The sequence below is a fragment of the Punctularia strigosozonata genome (assembly GCF_000264995.1).
Source record: "Punctularia strigosozonata HHB-11173 SS5 unplaced genomic scaffold PUNSTscaffold_5, whole genome shotgun sequence".
Classification (NCBI taxonomy): Eukaryota; Fungi; Basidiomycota; class Agaricomycetes; order Corticiales; family Punctulariaceae; genus Punctularia; species Punctularia strigosozonata.
In genome coordinates, this window is record NW_006767437.1 from 28,532 (window position 1) to 46,279 (window position 17,748).

At 53.9% G+C, this 17,748-nt stretch overlaps 8 protein-coding genes across 8 annotated transcripts; 2 read left to right on the forward strand and 6 right to left on the reverse strand.

The window, feature by feature from the left end:
- Positions 1–78: 78 nt before the first annotated feature.
- PUNSTDRAFT_43801 (uncharacterized protein) lies at positions 79–1,620 on the forward strand (the record flags this gene model as incomplete). Its single annotated transcript, XM_007382596.1, has 6 exons — positions 79–409; positions 590–936; positions 996–1,127; positions 1,180–1,367; positions 1,424–1,538; positions 1,573–1,620. 6 exons carry the CDS (start codon positions 79–81, stop codon positions 1,618–1,620), a joined length of 1,161 nt encoding a protein of 386 aa, XP_007382658.1.
- Positions 1,621–2,114: 494 nt separating this feature from the next.
- Positions 2,115–3,487, reverse strand: PUNSTDRAFT_101176 (aromatic compound dioxygenase). The gene is made up of 4 exons (XM_007382597.1): positions 2,906–3,487; positions 2,711–2,851; positions 2,625–2,664; positions 2,115–2,573 (listed from the first exon to the last, which is right to left on the reverse strand). Exons 1-4 carry the CDS (start codon positions 3,461–3,463, stop codon positions 2,254–2,256), a joined length of 1,059 nt encoding a protein of 352 aa, XP_007382659.1. The 5' UTR covers positions 3,464–3,487; the 3' UTR covers positions 2,115–2,253.
- Positions 3,488–3,778: 291 nt separating this feature from the next.
- On the reverse strand, positions 3,779–4,075 carry PUNSTDRAFT_67152 (uncharacterized protein; the record flags this gene model as incomplete). The annotated part of the gene is made up of 2 exons (XM_007382598.1): positions 3,779–3,922; positions 3,971–4,075. 2 exons carry the CDS (start codon positions 4,073–4,075, stop codon positions 3,779–3,781), a joined length of 249 nt encoding a protein of 82 aa, XP_007382660.1.
- A 161-nt stretch (positions 4,076–4,236) lies between these two features.
- On the reverse strand, positions 4,237–5,294 carry PUNSTDRAFT_65930 (cysteine proteinase; the record flags this gene model as incomplete). The annotated part of the gene is made up of 4 exons (XM_007382599.1): positions 4,237–4,650; positions 4,815–4,880; positions 4,931–5,160; positions 5,210–5,294. Coding segments are annotated over 4 exons (795 nt in total), but the record flags the coding sequence as incomplete, so codon positions are not given.
- Positions 5,295–6,588: 1,294 nt separating this feature from the next.
- On the reverse strand, positions 6,589–8,455 carry PUNSTDRAFT_51669 (uncharacterized protein). The gene is made up of 5 exons (XM_007382600.1): positions 8,339–8,455; positions 8,200–8,276; positions 8,042–8,141; positions 7,467–7,989; positions 6,589–7,412 (listed from the first exon to the last, which is right to left on the reverse strand). The coding sequence occupies exons 1-5, from the start codon at positions 8,347–8,349 to the stop codon at positions 6,921–6,923; spliced, it is 1,203 nt and encodes a 400-aa protein (XP_007382662.1). The 5' UTR covers positions 8,350–8,455; the 3' UTR covers positions 6,589–6,920.
- Positions 8,456–13,271: 4,816 nt separating this feature from the next.
- Positions 13,272–14,729, reverse strand: PUNSTDRAFT_133189 (uncharacterized protein; the record flags this gene model as incomplete). The annotated part of the gene is made up of 4 exons (XM_007382601.1): positions 13,272–13,791; positions 13,844–14,149; positions 14,195–14,514; positions 14,565–14,729. The coding sequence occupies 4 exons, from the start codon at positions 14,727–14,729 to the stop codon at positions 13,272–13,274; spliced, it is 1,311 nt and encodes a 436-aa protein (XP_007382663.1).
- Positions 14,730–14,862: 133 nt separating this feature from the next.
- On the forward strand, positions 14,863–15,364 carry PUNSTDRAFT_51672 (uncharacterized protein). The gene has a single exon (XM_007382602.1). The coding sequence runs from the start codon at positions 15,100–15,102 to the stop codon at positions 15,310–15,312; it is 213 nt and encodes a 70-aa protein (XP_007382664.1). The 5' UTR covers positions 14,863–15,099; the 3' UTR covers positions 15,313–15,364.
- A 708-nt stretch (positions 15,365–16,072) lies between these two features.
- PUNSTDRAFT_142973 (uncharacterized protein) lies at positions 16,073–17,709 on the reverse strand (the record flags this gene model as incomplete). The annotated part of the gene is made up of 4 exons (XM_007382603.1): positions 16,073–16,408; positions 16,466–16,857; positions 16,912–17,231; positions 17,285–17,709. 4 exons carry the CDS (start codon positions 17,707–17,709, stop codon positions 16,139–16,141), a joined length of 1,407 nt encoding a protein of 468 aa, XP_007382665.1. The 3' UTR covers positions 16,073–16,138.
- Positions 17,710–17,748: the final 39 nt, after the last annotated feature.

Consider the following 17,748-nt stretch of genomic DNA (forward strand, 5'->3'; position numbering starts at 1 on the left):
TGTCAAAAGCGTTATATATTTGCCAAGGCAATAATAATACCCGCTTCTCCGTCCGTATGAGCGTTATCTCCCCCAGACATGGACGACGCAGTCTCGCCAAACAGCAGTGTTGGTGGCATTCCTCTCTTCCATGTTCACTCTCTTATCCATCTTGTGTTCGAACAGCTGGCCTCACTGTCGCATTTGGCCGAAGCACACATGGCTCGATCATCTCGCCTTCATGCCCGCCTCCTCTTCACGCTGGACACACTTGACACACTCCAGATCGCCCACGAAGAAGAACTACGGTCCCATATAGCAACTAACAGAGCTTTGATGGAGGCCCTCGAGCGATCTACGTGCTTCATTAAAGATCTGGAGGCCCAGAAGGACGATCTCAAGGATGCAGTACTACGGCTGGTGGACAGGGGTGAGTCTGATTACAACCCGATTTAGGCATCGCGTTGACGCTCACCAGGCCGTGGTATGCGCAACAGTAGAGGCAATTCAAGATTACGGCTTATGGCCCCCTAGCAGGATTAGTGTGTCACAAAGAGCAGGTGTGTTTTTTCCCGCTCTTCCTGGATATCATTCGACGGAGTCTTCGCAGATCCCATCAATAGTGCACTTCCTACGGTAGCTGATGATACTTCTCCATTGATCGCTTACGCGTCCAAGCTCCTCTCATCAGTGAGAACAGCGCTCGAAGCCGAACGTCGGTCCCATGTCGACACTCGACAAGCCTTGATGGAAGCACGCACCAAGCTGGCATTGCGTGAGGCGGAACTAGAGGCCTATATCACTCATGTTGACCACCGACTGTCGACAAGTTCTCCTCTGTCTTCTCAGGAGAACAGGACATCACCCCTCTCACGCCTGGAATTAGCAGACACCATCGATGCGTCTCACTCCCGTAATCGAGCGCTTCAAGAGGAAGTGGATCACATCATTGTACGCGTGAGTTGGTTGGCCCATCCGGAGTCCCTATACGATCTCACCGGCGCGTACCCAAGCAGTTAGAGGACGCGCGTGCCGGTGGTGCTCTCGCGCCGCAAGTACCAACAATCTCCGAAATACAGAAGGAATCTGTTTCGCATTCGTCTTTACCCCCCGGCAACGAGTTGAGCGTGGCTAATCGCGGGGTCTATGTGAGCTTTTCGTGTGGTTTGCTGAAACGTCTGTCAACGGTGTGATTCAAAGACTCAGGAAACAAGCAATCCTGTGGCAAGCGAGCTAAGACGAGATGTTGAAACTTTTGCTTCGGCTGTCGATAGCTTCTCCAAGGAGCGTCGCATGCTGGAGCAGCTGCGACAAGAAAACGCCGCGCCGCACCTTTTCGAAGGTGCATATGCAGAAAAAGCACCTGAATTGCATCAGACGCCCGTCAGGTATGTATCGTTCGCCGCTTGTTGCCATCGTTCTGACGGATGGCTCCGTTGGTCAGTCTCGCGCGTCGCCTTGATGCTCTGGAGAAGGCCCATATTAGAGCGGATGCTCGGAATACCGAGCTGAAACAGCATATCCTTTCCTTGCGCAGTCAGCTCGACTCCGTGACGAAAGTACGTTTAGGCATACCCTTATCATGCACGACAGCTCATTTCACGACCAGCTAATAGCCACGAACGAGATTTCCGGGATTGATCGCGTCGTTGAGAGGACCAAGGAGTGCCCGCCATTTGAGGCTGAATCGGACATGGAGCTCGAAACGCCTTTGGCGGGGACCATTTCGTTATTGAACCCGGACCCTCCCGTCTGTGAGACAGGTAACGGGCAATTTGTCTGTTCTCCCAAGGCAAAAAGTATGCTTGCGCAGGTGGAGCATACGGTTACCGGTCAACCCATTGCTCCATCCTTTCCTGCCATACACCCGGTAGCGGGCCACATAAGATCAATATCTGCTTCACCTACGTCTTCATCGCAATCCCTCACATCTGTTTCGCCAACTCTCTTTCATCATCCATCGACGGGTTCGATCAGCGTATATGGTTCGATCGACGAAAACTCATATTCAAGCAAAACGAACGAAATGTCTCGTATTGAACAGGAGCTGGTTGGCACTCGCCAAGGCCTGGAGGTACAGAATATGGAACTCGTTCAGCTACGGCAGACGATCCAATACCTATGCAACAAGGCTTCTATGTCATCTGTAACAAAAGCATGTTACGACAATGTCGCACTCAAGCCTGCATTGTTTGGGTAATCTTCGGACAGGGATTGGCATCTTCGGATACATGAAATCGTCAGAAATCGGGTTCGAGCTAGTGGTATCTTGAGCTAGTTATCACTCGTGGCCAAGTTGGCTCTCTTGCGCTTCTCCTCCTGGACCTCCTCCTCTGTAGCCAACACAAAACCGTACTTCCAGAACCAGACATTTGCTCCCCTTCGCTTGACCTCTTCGACATCCCAGCCCCAGGCCTTCCATCGTTCGGGGTCATCAACTCGTAGGAGGTCACAGACGAGCGATTTCCGTGTGGCGAATACGGGGTCAGTGCCCAGGAAAGGGCTATGGGAAGGGTACAGGGCGGTCGTAACGGAATCGTATCCGGGAGCGGTGATATGAAAGTGCAAATGGGAAGCGCGATGCGGATGACGGCCTGTGACGCCTCAGGTTGGACTGCTACGCAGGACAAAGGAGTTATACGCACCGAGCGCACGCAACATGTCTCCGCAAGGACCATCATCAGGCTGTCGGATCATCAGCAGGAGTTCGTGGCGACGGAGGCAAACTCACGATGGGATAAGCCACCGGCAGTACTCCGCGATACCAAAAGTGGCCGTTTGACTCGGCCAAGATCCGAGCTCTGTCGTCTGCGCCAGCCGGGTGTGGAGTGTCGTACATAACATCGTAAACTCCCTCTCCATCGGATTGCCACTTTCAAGACTTTAGTCGGCACTTTCGAATTCTGCATGGTTATGGCCAACTTACTACCTCAACTTTCGCCCCTTCAACGCCTTCTCCTCTGAGGTTCTTGATGTCCGCCTCGAAGACCATTGGTTCCCCTACTGTATCCGGGTGGGAGATTGAAACCCCGGATGGCACTTCCGGAAACACCTTCGTGTAGAAAGGGCCCTCCTCGCAGCTCTCGGTGCATCCGGCAGGTCGTGGGTGCTCCAGTTCGTCGACAAGAGCACTCAAACCCAAGCAATCGCTGAAAAGAACCACCTCGTCCTTCCCTGCGGTGCTCTCCTTCCCTGCACGTCCAATCAAAGTGACGGCTTCTGCCCATTCGGCATGTGTGAGGCCGACCTCGCGCGCGAACGCGTGCAAATGAAACACGAGCCTATCAGCGATGAAGGCTAGTCGGGGCGATTTTTGGGACGTGAGGGAGGCATGAAGCGCTCGGACGTGATCAGTGATAGTGTGGTCCGTGCCCTCACGGAAGTCGGACTCGAGGGGCAGGTCTAGGGGAATAGTATGGGCCGTCTGCTGCCGGATACGGGCCCCGACGTAAGTTGGATCTCTCATTCGCGCGGGATCTGCCATGTCCAGGTGGTTGCCAGTTGTCAGACACAAGGGCCGATCGGAGTGGGTGATGATAATGTTTCGTTGGGCGTTGTTAAATGCGTGCTCGCGATACGGATGGGATGGAATCATAAGCGCAAACGGTTCCGGTGCTTCTCAAGTGACAATTTGTACGATTAAACTACCTGCTGACTGATTCACGAGACCGAGATCGTCCAGTCCGTTCAGATGTTCCCAGGCACGCCGGTATAATACAACATACTAGGACCGCGCCACGACTAGAAGCGCGGACTGTATCGTTGCGTAGGACGTGCGTGGAATTTCAATGGAATGGAATCACCGTCTAGTTTTGGTAGCCGGTAGCCTCTTCCCATCCTCATCCCGACCGATGAGCGGGTTCAGCAGATGATCCCGATGCAAACATGTGATGAAGCCATGAATGAACGGTTCGTAATCGTGCGTGCGTTTTACTTGCTCGGTCTCTTGCAATCATTAGCGTAGCGCTGGTGCATGACAAGATCTACTCACATGAGTTTGATATGCTTTCGTGAGCTCGTCCTCAGCTGCGATCTTTGCGGGGACGGCTTCGCTGACACAATCCTGCCACGCATCGACAAGCCTGTTTTCCGACATGTGAAGCACGTCGATACTCATTTTCAGCGTCCGCTGGCCGAAATCTTTGGCATACGTCGGGCCAGCTTCGGAGCTAGGATTCGCTGACGTAGCGAAGGCATTCGTCGCCATTTCGGAAGCCTCAACGCGAACCTATCTCGAACAATTCGTTAGATCGAGAGTCACGAGAGCGACAATGGACTCCGCACCTGCCCTTGCCATCCTTGCGGATATTTTGCATCGAGACGGCGCTCAAGCTGTGATCGTTTCCTTTTTGCTAGTTCCAACTCGTCGCTAGCGTTGCAATACTGCTCATTCACAAGCGCTAACAAGTTGAACTTGATATTTGCTCCTTCTTCTGCACCGCCGTACTTTTTCATTTTCAGCCTCAATGCTGGCCGAACAACGTCCATCCATCCTTCTGCACCACTTCCACCGTAGTTCATTTCCCCCACCTCAAGAGGCCCTGGTTTCAGTCCATCGAGTTCCCATACCTTCCCGTGCGCCGGGATATATCCAATGAAGTGGTATGTCTCTTCTAGATCATCGGCGCTCTGGATGTCTGACCTTTGTCGTTGTCGGGTAGTGGGTGAGGTCTTGTCATGGGCAACAGTGTGTGTAGCCTTCCTATGCGTCCTTGGCGATTTCGCGTGCATTTCCGCTTCAACGGTGGATACGGCTATGGCATTGATGGATCCTCGAATATCTGCTGGACTTCCTGAGGTAAATTAGTGCTTGTAAGGCATAGCTGAGATCAGACGTACCGCGCCAAGGCATTGTGCGCAGCGCGTATAGGAAGCGAATTTGATATAGCCAATCCACGCATCTGCGTATGTTGCAGCGGACAGTCTTACCCAACTGGGAGTATGTACTTACGACCGGAGACATCTCCATTGTATCGGCCTTGAATGCTGCCAAGGTGCCCCCAATTTCCACATCCGTGTTGAACACGATGTTCAACAGTGCTTGAGAAGCACATGCATCTTCGCACAGTTGGTTCGCAAACCATAGCCGCTCTCCAGCGGAATCCCTGAACTCGCGAGGTCGATGTTTATCCTTCTGATATAGGAAGCAGAATATGAGGCCGATGGGAGATCCAAGGTGGTCTACGAGCGCAGTCAAGCCTCGCATTATCCGTGCATAGGAGCTCCACACCTGTCGCCCAGGGCTCGATATCGTAGAGTTCTACAACCTCTACCTTCGGTATGCCCAGGGCACGAACCAAGGTCGTGAAGACACCTTACGCAAGTCAGGACGTCGTAAAAGGCCGCTAGGACCCGAGCCACTTGCCAGGATCGGATTCCAAGACAGCAAAGGGTTCCCCAATCAAGTCTTGAGTCGAGTCGTAGTCGTCACTGAGACAATCCTTTTGGCTGGCGATAATTGGCGAGGCCATGTCCATATCGTCGCGAATGACCCGCGGCTGGTCACGGCAAGTTTCTGCGTGGGGGTTTACGTAAACCTATTTACGCGCGCGTGATGTTGCTTCTTTTTCCTGCGCGTCGGTCACTGAGAGTCTCAGTGAGAGATATTTCTTCATGGCGCAAGAGCGGTTGTATCCGTATGAAATATACATGCAGCCCGGAGACTTAAAGCCTTCATATTACGTATCTTACTGCAAGAAGGAGAGCTCCCTCCGTAGTTGGTATCGATATCACACGACTCTTTACCTGGTAACTACCTCGAGTGTAAGTAGGTAAAAAACCGGTCGTATGGTATGCTCAGATCGGGTAATGTGTTGAGACTGTGTAAATTTTTCACATCGTAGTACCTACCACAGAGCCACATATGTGATACTTACTGCCATAGGTTTGATGTTCTCCGTATGGAATTGAACTCCTTACATGTGGGTGATGGTGATACTGATTGCTTTGTGGGGCATGTTGTCGGTCAGAAGTGCGCCACGACGAACATGAGGCGGCTTGTTTTCATCAAGAAGTGTAGTATACTATGATCGCGGCGACCGTACAACCACGGGTTAACGACTGGCGAGGTGATAGTGTCCAGTAGCTAGCCGCTGCAGAATCACACCATGGCAAGTGGCATCGCAAAGTGTTAGTACTCAGTACTCAGGGAGCAAGCAACCCTCGCCGAACGTATGGCGGCGTGACACTGCGTTGTGATTGATATTATAATCTGATTCAATGCCCACATATGCCAGCTACATCTGTCCTCAATGGTTCATCTTCATGACAATGGAACTGCCCCAGGGCTCATCAGCAGCGCGATATTGATGGAACGATTCGATGGGCCCGTCTTCTCTGTCGGTGGCGAAGGAAGGCAATAAGCTGTATCCGCACGCGCTCAAGCGGGAAGGGCCTAGGATTGGGCATTAATTGGCACTGTACTCTCACAGAAGCACCGTATTATTAGACAACATGGGAATGTACGCCATCACATCAATCGTGACGGCATCACAAAGATATCGGAGTAAAGGGGGCGCAGCCCACAAACCCAATATTCAGGCGCTGAGATGACGGGCTCTAAAGCAGTCGCGCAGAGCGCAGCGAGTGACTGCGTTGTGATGCGTAATCAGATACATTGATGCAGTTTCGGTACTGGTGAGAGAAATGCTTCAGCAAGGAGCCAGGATACATCAGGAGATAGCTGCGATGCCGAAGAAGGGACAGAAACTCATGTATGTACAACGAAGATGCGCGCAGGGGTAGTTCGAAGCAGGACAGACAGCGGGCGGAGTACGTGAACCGGGACAGCCTGCGCCAGGTCGTCCCTCCCGCACCAACAAGAACAGAGGGCAAATCGAGCGGTGAGAAGCGAGGGACACGTGCGGGACAGCAGCAGCAGGTGGGCACGGTCAACCTCCACGAGCCGCTGGCTCGAATAAATAAGAGGTCAACATCTCATTTCAAGCAGTGACGGCTTGCTCCGAAGGTCGTGGAGGTGACTGGCGGTTTCCCATGACGGACTTTTTAGAGGTCGACGTCGGCTTTGAATGCTGAGGAGAACGAGTAGTGGCGGGGGACTTGTTTCCATCCCGCGGGCTTTCTCGGCCATGTCCATCAGCCGCATCGAGCTTCGATGCACTCTCGATAGCGCCGGGCGAGTTGAGCCAAGTCTTGATAGCTGGGAGATCGCGTTGCTCCGCCAGACTCTGAGCCGACTTTTGGTCGGTGATTGGTGGCAATGACGGCAGGTTGGGTGAGAGTGGGCGGGTAGCCGTCGAGGATGCGTTCGGTGGCAGGCCATAATTCGAGATGGACGGCAGCTGAGGAGGTGGGGGCGGGGGGCTTTTGTTTGCCTTGACAGCAGACGAAGCAAGTGGACCTCGCTTGTGTGGAAATTGATCTGGACGGGGACGGGAGTGCGTCCGCTCAAATAGCCCGCACTTGTTGCATAACTAACACATAGCAGCGTGAGGCGGGGCAAGGACCGAGAACAGGTTTGCACTGACCACTTTGCCAGGGTTAAGGCTCGAGCGACGCCAGGTCGAGGTATCGGTGGTGCAGCAGTTGAAGCACCTCCTTCGTACCCGGTCGCTCAGTTTCGTGGCGGCATCGTCGGTGTGGACGATGTCTTGCGGTGGATGATGCGTGTAGCCCTGGCCAGATCCGTACGTTGGCGGTCCCTGATGATGGACCGCGTAATGGCGCGCACCAGGCGGCGGATAATGTCCCGGATGAGGATACTGGATGGAAGGATGAAATTGATGCGGCGGCGCGGGGTAGGCGTACGACGGCGATGCGCCGTAGTGTCCACGAGCATCGTAGGGACGCCAATTGCTCCGATCGTCCTGCGGGTACTGCGGGGTGTGCGAGTACGGGAGCGGGTGTGGCTGAGCAGCCGGAGAACGTGTCTGGGGAGCCGACGAGTCTATAGACGAGACGGACGGCGCGGGCGAGGCAGACAGAGTGGCCACCGGAGGTGCAGACGGAATCCGTTCTACGACGTCACGTGGTTGGCGGTCATCGTAAGGCCTTGAGAGCGATCAGACGGGTGTTCAAGACGCGCAAAACAATCGCGACGGACCTCTGGCTGTCTGAGGAGTCGCTGCGACGGAGCTCGGGGGGCGTCGGGGCGCCGTTTGCGGGTGGCATGTCGCGATAAGGGTAGGGCGGGGCGCCTGATGCTGTGGGGAAACCCATGTCAGTACTCGGTAGTGCTCGGGGTCGTGAGGAGAAGGCGACCTGGCATGGGCAGCGGAGGGATGGCTTGCGGAAGCCAGGTATAAGGGGGATCCGGAGCAGAGCTGTATCCGTGTACTCTGACGAGTAATCAGTTCGGAATGTATGGCGAAGAAGGGAAGCATGCGCACGGGCTGCTTACCTGTGTAGCATCCCTGTTCCCAGCCTTCCGCCAGTGCAAGGCACTGCGCACACCGACGCCGTCTGTTCTCGTTGGACCGGGAGAGACGACGTGTGCTGGTCGTGCTCGTCGCCGCCACCGCCGATGGTGCTCGGCGTGCTCGACTGGCGGCGGGGATTGGTGTCGCCGGACGCGGTGGAGGCGCATTCGGGCTCCGACGGATTTCTGGCCCCGCGAAATTCATTGACGCCGGTGATTGGGTTTGATAACCAGCGTCGGGGTCTGGATGGGACTGATCGCGCGCATCCGACCCACGCTGTGCATGTGGGCGCCCGGCACACCGACTCGCCCGTGCAACTTGCGTGGAACGTTCCGTCCCTCTTGATCGTGAGCTTATCAGAAATCCATACCCCGCCAGCGTCTCGTCTGATTGATCTGAGATGCCGGTCATCTCTCAACTTGATAGCCATGCGAAGATCCCTGCCGTCGACCCCCGCGCCTCTTCCGGCGAGAGGCCGGGATGTACATACGTCCGGGCGGGGGAACCGTCAATCGCCATTGGGCCGTCTTGCGCAACTCTCGCGTGCATCCGGATCAACGCCATCGTCGCCCGCCCCCGATCACCGAACATGCTGCGTTCGTTATCCGTGCGGGGTTGTCCTTCATCTTCTTCCATCTTCACACCGGCGCGATTTTTAGGTGGCCACCGCCATGAACCTCGTTTCCTTCCCCAGCGGGTGCCATTTTCGGAGATCCTGTCGTCCCTCACCGCCCGTGTTCTGATCAGATCCCGGCCCAACGAAGGCCGTCGTCGTTCCAAATCCATTTGCTGCCCATACCTTCCTGCACTGCACATGGAGGAATCGTCTCGGCACGGTCGAGGCACCACTGCGATATCGTGATCACACCAACGCTCCACTCAAACGACGCGCGATCGTCGAGTCAATCACGCGGAACTGCGATATCTCCTGCTATCTTCGCAGTCCATTCTCCCTCGTACCTTTGCTCTCCGATCATGATGACTGCAGGCGCCACTGCGACCGCCATGATCGCGGCCTCAAACCTGGGATCTCACGCTGCACAGGCATCCGGTGTCTTCACCACCTTGCCCGCTGCCTAGAAGGTCGTGTCGGCCGACGAAGCAGCCGCCGTGTACGGAACTATGCATCAGCATGTTACTTCGACTGCCGTGATCGTTATCCCAACTTTGGCCGTACTGAATCCCGCCCGTAAGCTCGTAGACACTGCGGGGCGCTGCCTCACACCTTCGAGAATACCTCTCTTCTCTCTGTTCCAATCACCATCGAGCCTTCAAACCCACGCTCGGGCTTGCCGGCGTTGAACTGTTACCATTACAATCGCTATCGCCGCCAGCGAGTGCCATACTTCAGGCTTCCCAAAACGTGACTTGCTATATGTGCCTCTTCGGAACACTCCCATGCCAGTAGCACGCTCCCATATCGCCATCACGGTTTGCTGCATTACAAGCCGTAGCCGTTTATTCCGATGCCTCACCTCCACAGGCTTGTCGCGAGTGCGGACCGTCTTGAAGCCGTGAGGTAGGCCTCCCCTGCCAACATATATGCGTTGTGGTCATCATCCAATCAGCTCAGCGCGGGTGAAAGGATCAGGATCATGGGTATGCTGATAGAAGGAGAGCTGCCATGGCCAATGATTGAGTAAGATTGGCTCGGTATCGTCGTCGTCCGATCTGATGACCATCCCTCAGGCCCTTCCGGGTTCCTCGCGAATGCCTTTGAATCTAGGAACGGGGAGGATACATGCCATTCAGATGCCTTGATGGAGTGACAGCTTGTATTATCAATGCATCTTAGTTTGTGGACTATATCACTACGCATTCCAAAGAAGCAAACGGGCATCGTGCTGTAGCCCAGCTTGACGGCTCCTGATCATGTGACGTATTTTCCAATGTTCACTGTTGTGGCTGTTGTAAGTTACCAGGGTGCGCTGGCCGTGACTTAACCTTTTTCATTTGTTACTAACTTCCTGGTCAAGCGAGGGATCGGCCGCGCAGCAAGCGCGGCCTTTTCCCAGTACATTACATAAGTATACGGCGACAAGGACCAACGTGCTGTACACGCGACACCTTTGGTTGCGGAGGTCGTGCTAACCGCGCGCGGCGCAACGCTGCTGCCTTGAACATTCACCCAAGCTCTTCTTCTATCGCAACACTTGAGGGGTCTAACACTTCAAGGGTACGTCGTGTTGGAAAGTTAGATGTCAGGAGCTATTAACCTTCGCTCATGACATAGGTTAATGAATTCTCTCGATGGAGACTGGTCCCATGTTCAAAAGCTTCGGCAGTCGTCGCGAAGCCCGGAGTATGAGACTGCATCAGTTAGTGGGCAGAGATGACAATATTTGTGAAGCCAAGTGACGTGACTCTTGCAGGAATGCCAAGCTTTCGATGACCTTGTTAATGCAATGGACCTCGATCAACTCTCGCATGGGAAAACAACTCCGTCGGAACGCGAGTATGATCCATTCCGACTGTTGCGTGAGTGGCGCTAAACAAGTTCCTTCGGAAATGCACTTTCACACCACCCAATCAGGTGCACCATGGTCCTCTGATCGTGAGTCATGATACACGGCCTAAGGTGATTGTGGTCACAGATAGGCAATTGTTCTCCATCGGTAGTACCGTCGAGCGCACCCGAAGCGTCCATCTCGCTGTCATCCGAACAGCGACAAGTTTTGGAACGTGTCAAGAACGGCGAGAGCATCTTCGTAACTGGATCCGCTGGTTCTATCAGTTCCCTTCCGAGCTACGTAGACGACTGACATCTCCTCAGGGACAGGGAAATCTGTTCTTCTCCGTGCAATAATTGATTTTTTTCGCGAGGACACCAAACCCGAGAACAAGAAACTCGGGGACGTCGCTGTAACAGCCACAACAGGCATCGCGAGCGTTTCCATCGGCGGTGCGACCATATATTCCTTCGCAGGAATTGGCGTTGGGAAGGGACGTCTTGACGATCTCGTCAATAAGGTCAAGAGGAACAAGAACAGTGTCGAACGATGGCAAAGAACCCGAGCATTGATCATCGACGAAAGTAAGCTTGCTTCAGCGCAAGCTCATCAATCGCTGACTGTCCCAGTCAGCATGCTCGATGCCGAGATGTTCGATCGATTGGTGAGAGCTTGATATACAATTGGTATTTGTGCCATGTTCACACAAACTGCAGGAATACGTTGCGTGGCAAGTCCTATATCCCAACCTCCCACGCTACCAGAAACCTTTCGGTGGAGTTCAGGCTAGTAGATCATATGAGGGCATAGAAGTTGGCTCATCTCTTCTTCAGTTGATTGTGACAGGCGACTTCTTTCAGCTGCCGCCGGTTCCTGACAAGAACAATCGTGGTCTCCCCATACCCCCGAAATATGCGTTTGAAGCAGCGAGTTGGTGTCATTGCGTTGGTAGGCCTTTCTTGCTGAAACAAGTCTTCCGTCAGAAGGATCCTGGTAAGCTATGGGCATAGTTCCTGCATCAGAGTACTCATCCCGTCAGGATTCATTACCATCCTTAACCAGCTCCGTGTTGGCAACGTCAGTGAACAAGCGGTGGATCGCATGAATGGGTTGGCCCTGCCGCCCTGGCGAGATGAAGATTTGGGACCTACTACGCTGTACGATATTCTCCTTCATCAAGCAAAGCGAATCAGATACCACTTGTCTGCAGGTTCCCTACCAATAAAGAAGTCGACCGCCTCAACTTAGCCAAATTGGCCCAACTGATTGGGGAAACGCAGATATACATCAGTCGTGACTTCCGTGGCCATGATCACCAGGGTGCACTCGTCACGGTGCCATGGGCTAAGCAACGGTTCAATGATCTACTAGTTCCGCACAAACTGACCTGCAAGGTGTGGACAAGTTTTGTATTTCAATAGCATCCTGGGCTAAGTAATCTCCCAGATCGGTGCCCAAGTCATGTTAGTGCGGGTACGCTGCTCTCGTGATGGTACGGAAGTCCCATTGCCACTAATCCCTAGTCATAAAGAACGTTTTGCAGGGTGTCCTGGTCAATGGAACCCGTGGAAGTATATTAGATTTCGTCACCGTTTCAGAGGCACGTGAACGAGGCATGGAGAGAGCTAGCCAGCTCTTTATTCAAAGGCTGGACCCTACCAGCGTCATCATATACCCCGATATCAAACCTTCGTCGGAAGGCAGGAACGGTACCCCCGAGCCGGTAGCCGAACCGCTGTCTGACGAATTGGAACCTGAGAGGCACGAATTTGGAAGGTCCCAACGATGGCCTTTGGTTCTTTTCGAGAACGGCGTCAAGATGCTTGCTGTTGCAGTCGAATTTCAGTGCGTAGGTCATTATGGGAACATTGAGGCGCGAAGGGTGCAAGTATGAGAGGCAGTCAAGTGTGATGTGACTTTTTCTCTCATGATATTTCATTCAGGTTCCACTCATACTCTCTTGGGCCTTGACCATACACAAATCACAAGGACAGACATTGAGTAGAGTGAAAGTCGACCTGGGCCGTACTTTTGCCCCTGGACAAGGTGAATCTTGCGGGTACATCTACCGTGACGAAGACTGAAGCGTAAAAGCATATGTCGCGTTGTCCCGAGCAACCAGCATGGATGGCTTGCAGGTGGTGAATTTCAATCCCAAAAAGTACGCACTTGAATTCTGTCACGACGATGCATTCCGAAGTACTGTTTCAGGATAACCGCTGCCACTCGTGTGATCGAATGGACGAGGTCGTGGATGGATGAAAACGAACTGTTCGCCACCTATGGCAAGACGCGGGGCGACCAGCGTGATCAAGACAAGGGATGCTAGTCCGACCGCATTTGAGTGACCATCTTGCGTTCGTCTAACCGTCATGAGAGTTTTTTACAAAACTGTATTTGTCGTGAACTTGTATATATTGTTGAAAGAACAACGTTATTCTCCACACGCCAACCCGAAACCGAGTCAGCGGGACTTGTGCTTCTTCACAGGGGTCGTCGCCACGAGGGTCGTCCCGGCGAATTGCTCTTTACGGGCTCCGGTAGATGATCGAGGCTCGGTAACGGCCTTATCTGCATGTCGAGAAGCAGATCTCTTATCCTTGTCCTTGAAAACCCGAGTCATGCTGACTTCACGACTAAACGCCCGTTTCTTTTCAGGCGGACCCGTGCTGGCAGCACGATCTTGCGCGAGGGTGACAGAAAGGGACCGTGATCGCGTGGTCGACGAAGCGCCGCTCAACCGAGAAGACCTCAGCGGTAGTCTGTCGTTGCGGGGAGGTGCATCGCGCTTGGTGGGGTTAGGGGACGTCTGCCTCGACGAGGTCCAGTGTTGCTGTTCATCTAGCGGTGTCTGCCCACTGTTAGCGGCCGAAGGAGAGTCACCGTCGTCAATAATACTGTCTGGTTCGTCATCCACGAAAGGCGAGTGCGAATACACTTTGCTTCGCAGAAGGGCGCAAAGGTGTGGGAGGTGGCGCCCGAATCTGGGTACCCATCATCAACGCTGAAGACAATAGGAAAGATGCGCTAACATACAAAGGGTCTACCACGTCTTCCGCGAACATTTGCTGCCAGTCCCTTGGACGATCCTGTCCGGCTGACTCGGGTACGTGGTTCTTCTCACTTGTCATTGAAGCAACAAGCTGCCAAACGGATAGCTTGTCCATGAAAGACTCCAATCTACCTTCCAGTAACGAGGCTATCTCATTCTGTTCGAAAACTTCATTTGTCTGCTTGCGCTTCTTCATACGCGTCTCGGTGGACGCTTGCGCCTTCGTAATGGTTGGGAAAGGCCCAGGAAGTGACAGTTTCAGCATGTACAGGAGAATCTGCAACTGAACCCTGCCGTCCGTTGAGCGTGTACCTTGTGCAGATATAGTTACTTACTCGCGTCGCTCCAGGCGCTCAAGCCAATCCTTGCATGAGGCCGGGTCTGTCACGCCGGGTTCTCTCGTCTTGCTGCTATCTCCCATTTTCTCGTACGCGAAGACGTACCACATCATGGTTTCCTCCACTTCACCCGCGCCGCCTCCTTCTGCCAGTATCTGCGGCAGCTCCTGCTGATACTTGAGGGCGGCGTCTCGTGTGCTCATTAGCAGTGGCTCCAGCAATTCGTGGAGGGGGTGGGGCTGATGATACGACGTCGATGGTATCTCTGGAACGACGCGTAGCAAGGAAGGGATTATCGACCTCAGCGGCATAAGAGACTTCGCTGTCATGAGTGAACGATGAATGACATTAGGTTGCGGTCGCGTACCTCTGGTAGCCATAAGTACTGGAGGTAAGTGCGGATGACATACTGCCCGATGTCTTCATGCCCAATTTCGCTGAAGGGATAATCGGTTCGCATAACTCGCGCTTGTGTAGTAGACCATGTTATAGGTAAGTTTGTGACGAGCGAATACGCCGGCGTCAAAAGCATCGCGGAGTGGTCTGGCAGTCTCCCGCTGCACAGATGAGACACTTGAGTTCGGTTGAGCTGGCACCGCCACACGCCTGCGCGCGGAAGAGTGCGGCGGCTCGGTGCACTCCTCTTAGTCATGCGCCGCCCTGTCCTCTGTTCGATTCCATATCTAACGAGGACTTCAGCTTCAATCGTTTCATAACAATTCCGACAAGCTTGATGTAAAGTGGGAGACTCGAAGGGGGGGGGATACGCGCGCTGTGCTTTTTGTCTCTTTTGTTCGCGGACTCCTCGGCAGTGGCCTCTCCTCCATTCTGGTCCCCTCGATCGCGGGCCGTCTTTTATTGTTGGGGCTGGTATATAAACTCGGTGCAGTACCAGTTCAAGAATGACATTTCCCGCCCTTTTGTACTCCCGCGACGAGCGACTGCCCCGAGATCAACTGCCCAGGCTCTGCGACACAATCACGTCTAGCTCGGTTACTTGGAAGCGCACTATTTTCGCCCCAAGAACACGTCGGCCGGACGAGCTTTGTATACGTTCTACCAGGTCTCAATACCATGAGGATGTCCTACATTGTCCTCCCTGCTCGCCATATTGAGATTCCCGCTTCCGCTCGTGATAAGCCGCTTCCGCCGCTCCCGCAAGGTGAAGAGAGCCAACCAACCTCGTGAGTCCGAGATCAGTACTTCATGCTCGGGATAGTCACAGTTGGACCCTCAGTGCTTCTTCCTGGCGGACCCACGTCAATCACCCCCTTTCAAGCTGGTCATCTTGCCTCACGTCCTCCCCACCTCGCCATGACTCATCCGACGGAAAGCTGTCAGACGTTCGATATTCCTCCCCAACTCCCGACCTCTCCTCGCGCCGTCTCGATACGCCTCATGGATTGGTTGACTTATCCTTCGTCTGTACCGATGTCGATGAAGATGGGACCGCCATTATCTGCGTGTCGCCACCAGAGTTGGATCACTCTCATGGGCACCCCACAGTTCCTGGCCCACAGGCAAAAGGGCCGCACCACTCCTCATCGAAACGTAGCGGGCAGCAAATCCATTCTTGTAGTGGCAGGCCTTCCAAGTTCACACAGCGACGGCGTATATTGAAGGAAAGGTCTAAAACGTTCATTAAGGTTCTGTTTTCAGCACCTTCGCCTTATCCCGAAGGCTCATCCGGACGGAGTATCGTTGACCGAGACTACTATGAACTACGTCCAGCAGAGACGGGTACCGCGCTCTGGTCGCCATAATTCAACCCTTTGCATTGCGTTATATACTGTGTATTGTGTCAATGGCCCCCCGTACTTCTGATTATTTCCGGATCGTAGCTATACTGATAATTGTTATGATACAAGTCAATGCGCGATTGTGTGGCTGAAGAGGCGCTCAAGTGGGAAATTATTTGAAGCCGCATATCCTGGCGATGCTTCACGTATCGTCTCCGCTGTCGCTGAAGTCGTAATCCTGACTTCTGAACTGCACCCGTCGCATGCGCTCAGGTGTCACTGGCACTACGTCTGGCTTCTCACCCATATCCACGTCCACCATGCCCGCACCTGATTCTACGCCATCCAGAAAGTCTAAGCAACCGGGCATGCAACCCCTCCATAGCAGCGGAACTTCCTCCGGAAGGCTGATCCCTGCGACGTCCCGAGTCCAGATTAGCTTTTGCTCCGCAGGGTGAGCAAAAACTGACGTCTGTTGACGATGTCTGGGTGAAGGACATACGCCTATCCCTGTCACGTCCGTACTGACCGTCGGTGGCTGCTTGTCCAAGAACGCGGGGGCGGGTCGGGACACGGATCCGGGGGCGCAGGCTGAAAGAATTTCGACCAGGGACTGGGGGTAGCGACCTTCAGGCAATGGTAATTGGAATGTGTCCGACAGCATCGTGCCCCCAGAGGTTTGCAACGAAGGTGTCAAGAGCGCTCTGAGGCATAACTCAGTGAGACTGGGGAATGCTACGAGACACGGGGCCGGATCCTGCAGTTGTGGACGGAATGGGTTTGACACGACGTTTAGCAATGCCAATTGCATTCCCAGTAGCTCTGACGGAAGGTACTCCAATTTATTGTAGGAAATATTCAGATCCCGTAGGTTCACGAGCTTGGCGATCTCCGGTGGTAGCTTGATCAATGAGTTATGATCTACAAAACAAAAAATGAGTGCATTTCGATGAAACAGAGGCCACAATAGCATACGCAGAGACAAGACAGTAAGATTTCTCAGTTCGAACAGCTCTTTTGGTAACATGGTGATGCTGTTATGTGGAAGGAAAAGCCGAATTTGTTGCTGATCGGGCCCTGGGGGTGATCGACGAAAGAGACTACGGTCAGAACCGGTCCTGATGGTATTGCTAGCGGATGAGCCAGGGAATGCGGGCATTGTAACGCTGCGACCTAGTTGCCTCTGTTGTGTTTCGACCCAGCGTAGGGACACATTATCGCCTTGTTGTCTAGTAAGCACGACCATTTTGCCAAGATCCTCAATCGACGCCGGAATAAATGTTAGTGCATGATGCCTTCCGCCCGCCGTTCAGCATGCATTGCCATCCGAGTGTGAAGCATAACGTACGAGAGGTCGAGAATAGTCACCAATTTGCCATCGTCCACAGCTTGCGTGATGGCTTGGTCCCAAGAAACACGGGGCTCCAAAGACGAGGTGCTGTCAGTCCGCATCCGCTGCCGCTGCAGTTTCACTGGAGAGCCGCGAGCTTCTGCATCCGTGTCGCCCTCTGTGCCGAAGACGCGCTTAAGAGAAGATCGCAGGGCCGGTGGCGAGAGCCCGTATGACGGCGAGGTGCTGGCGGAAGGAGGGTATCTCCTTTCATATTGCGGTGGACGACGTGTGGCCTTCGCCGCACCAGAGAATGGGTCGATGATCGGGCTGTGAGGCGGCGAATTGAGGACATAGGTCGGTTGGATAGATGGCGACTCGGGAGGCGACGAGTCCACCGGACCGAGTGAAGGCGACGATGGAGGCGACGAGTCCTCTGCCATGGACGGGGAGGATGAACGCGAGGAGAAGCTCATGCTCTC

What these genes read in the sequence shown, in the direction of transcription:
- PUNSTDRAFT_101176 (XM_007382597.1), bottom strand. Translation starts at nt 3,463, where the DNA reads ATGGCAGATCCCGCGCGAATGAGAGATCCAACTTACGTCGGGGCCCGT. An exon ending in TGCCGGTGGCTTATCCCATC is followed by an intron (nt 2,665 to 2,710) that starts GTGAGTTTGCCT and finishes ATGATCCGACAG; the next exon opens with CCTGATGATGGTCCTTGCGG. An exon ending in AGACATGTTGCGTGCGCTCG is followed by an intron (nt 2,574 to 2,624) that starts GTGCGTATAACT and finishes GAGGCGTCACAG; the next exon opens with GCCGTCATCCGCATCGCGCT.
- PUNSTDRAFT_51669 (XM_007382600.1), bottom strand. An exon ending in CCCTCCGCTGCCCATGCCAG is followed by an intron (nt 8,142 to 8,199) that starts GTCGCCTTCTCC and finishes GTTTCCCCACAG; the next exon opens with CATCAGGCGCCCCGCCCTAC. An exon ending in GCCTTAACCCTGGCAAAGTG is followed by an intron (nt 7,413 to 7,466) that starts GTCAGTGCAAAC and finishes GCTATGTGTTAG; the next exon opens with TTATGCAACAAGTGCGGGCT.
- PUNSTDRAFT_51672 (XM_007382602.1), top strand. Translation starts at nt 15,100, where the DNA reads ATGACATTTCCCGCCCTTTTGTACTCCCGCGACGAGCGACTGCCCCGA.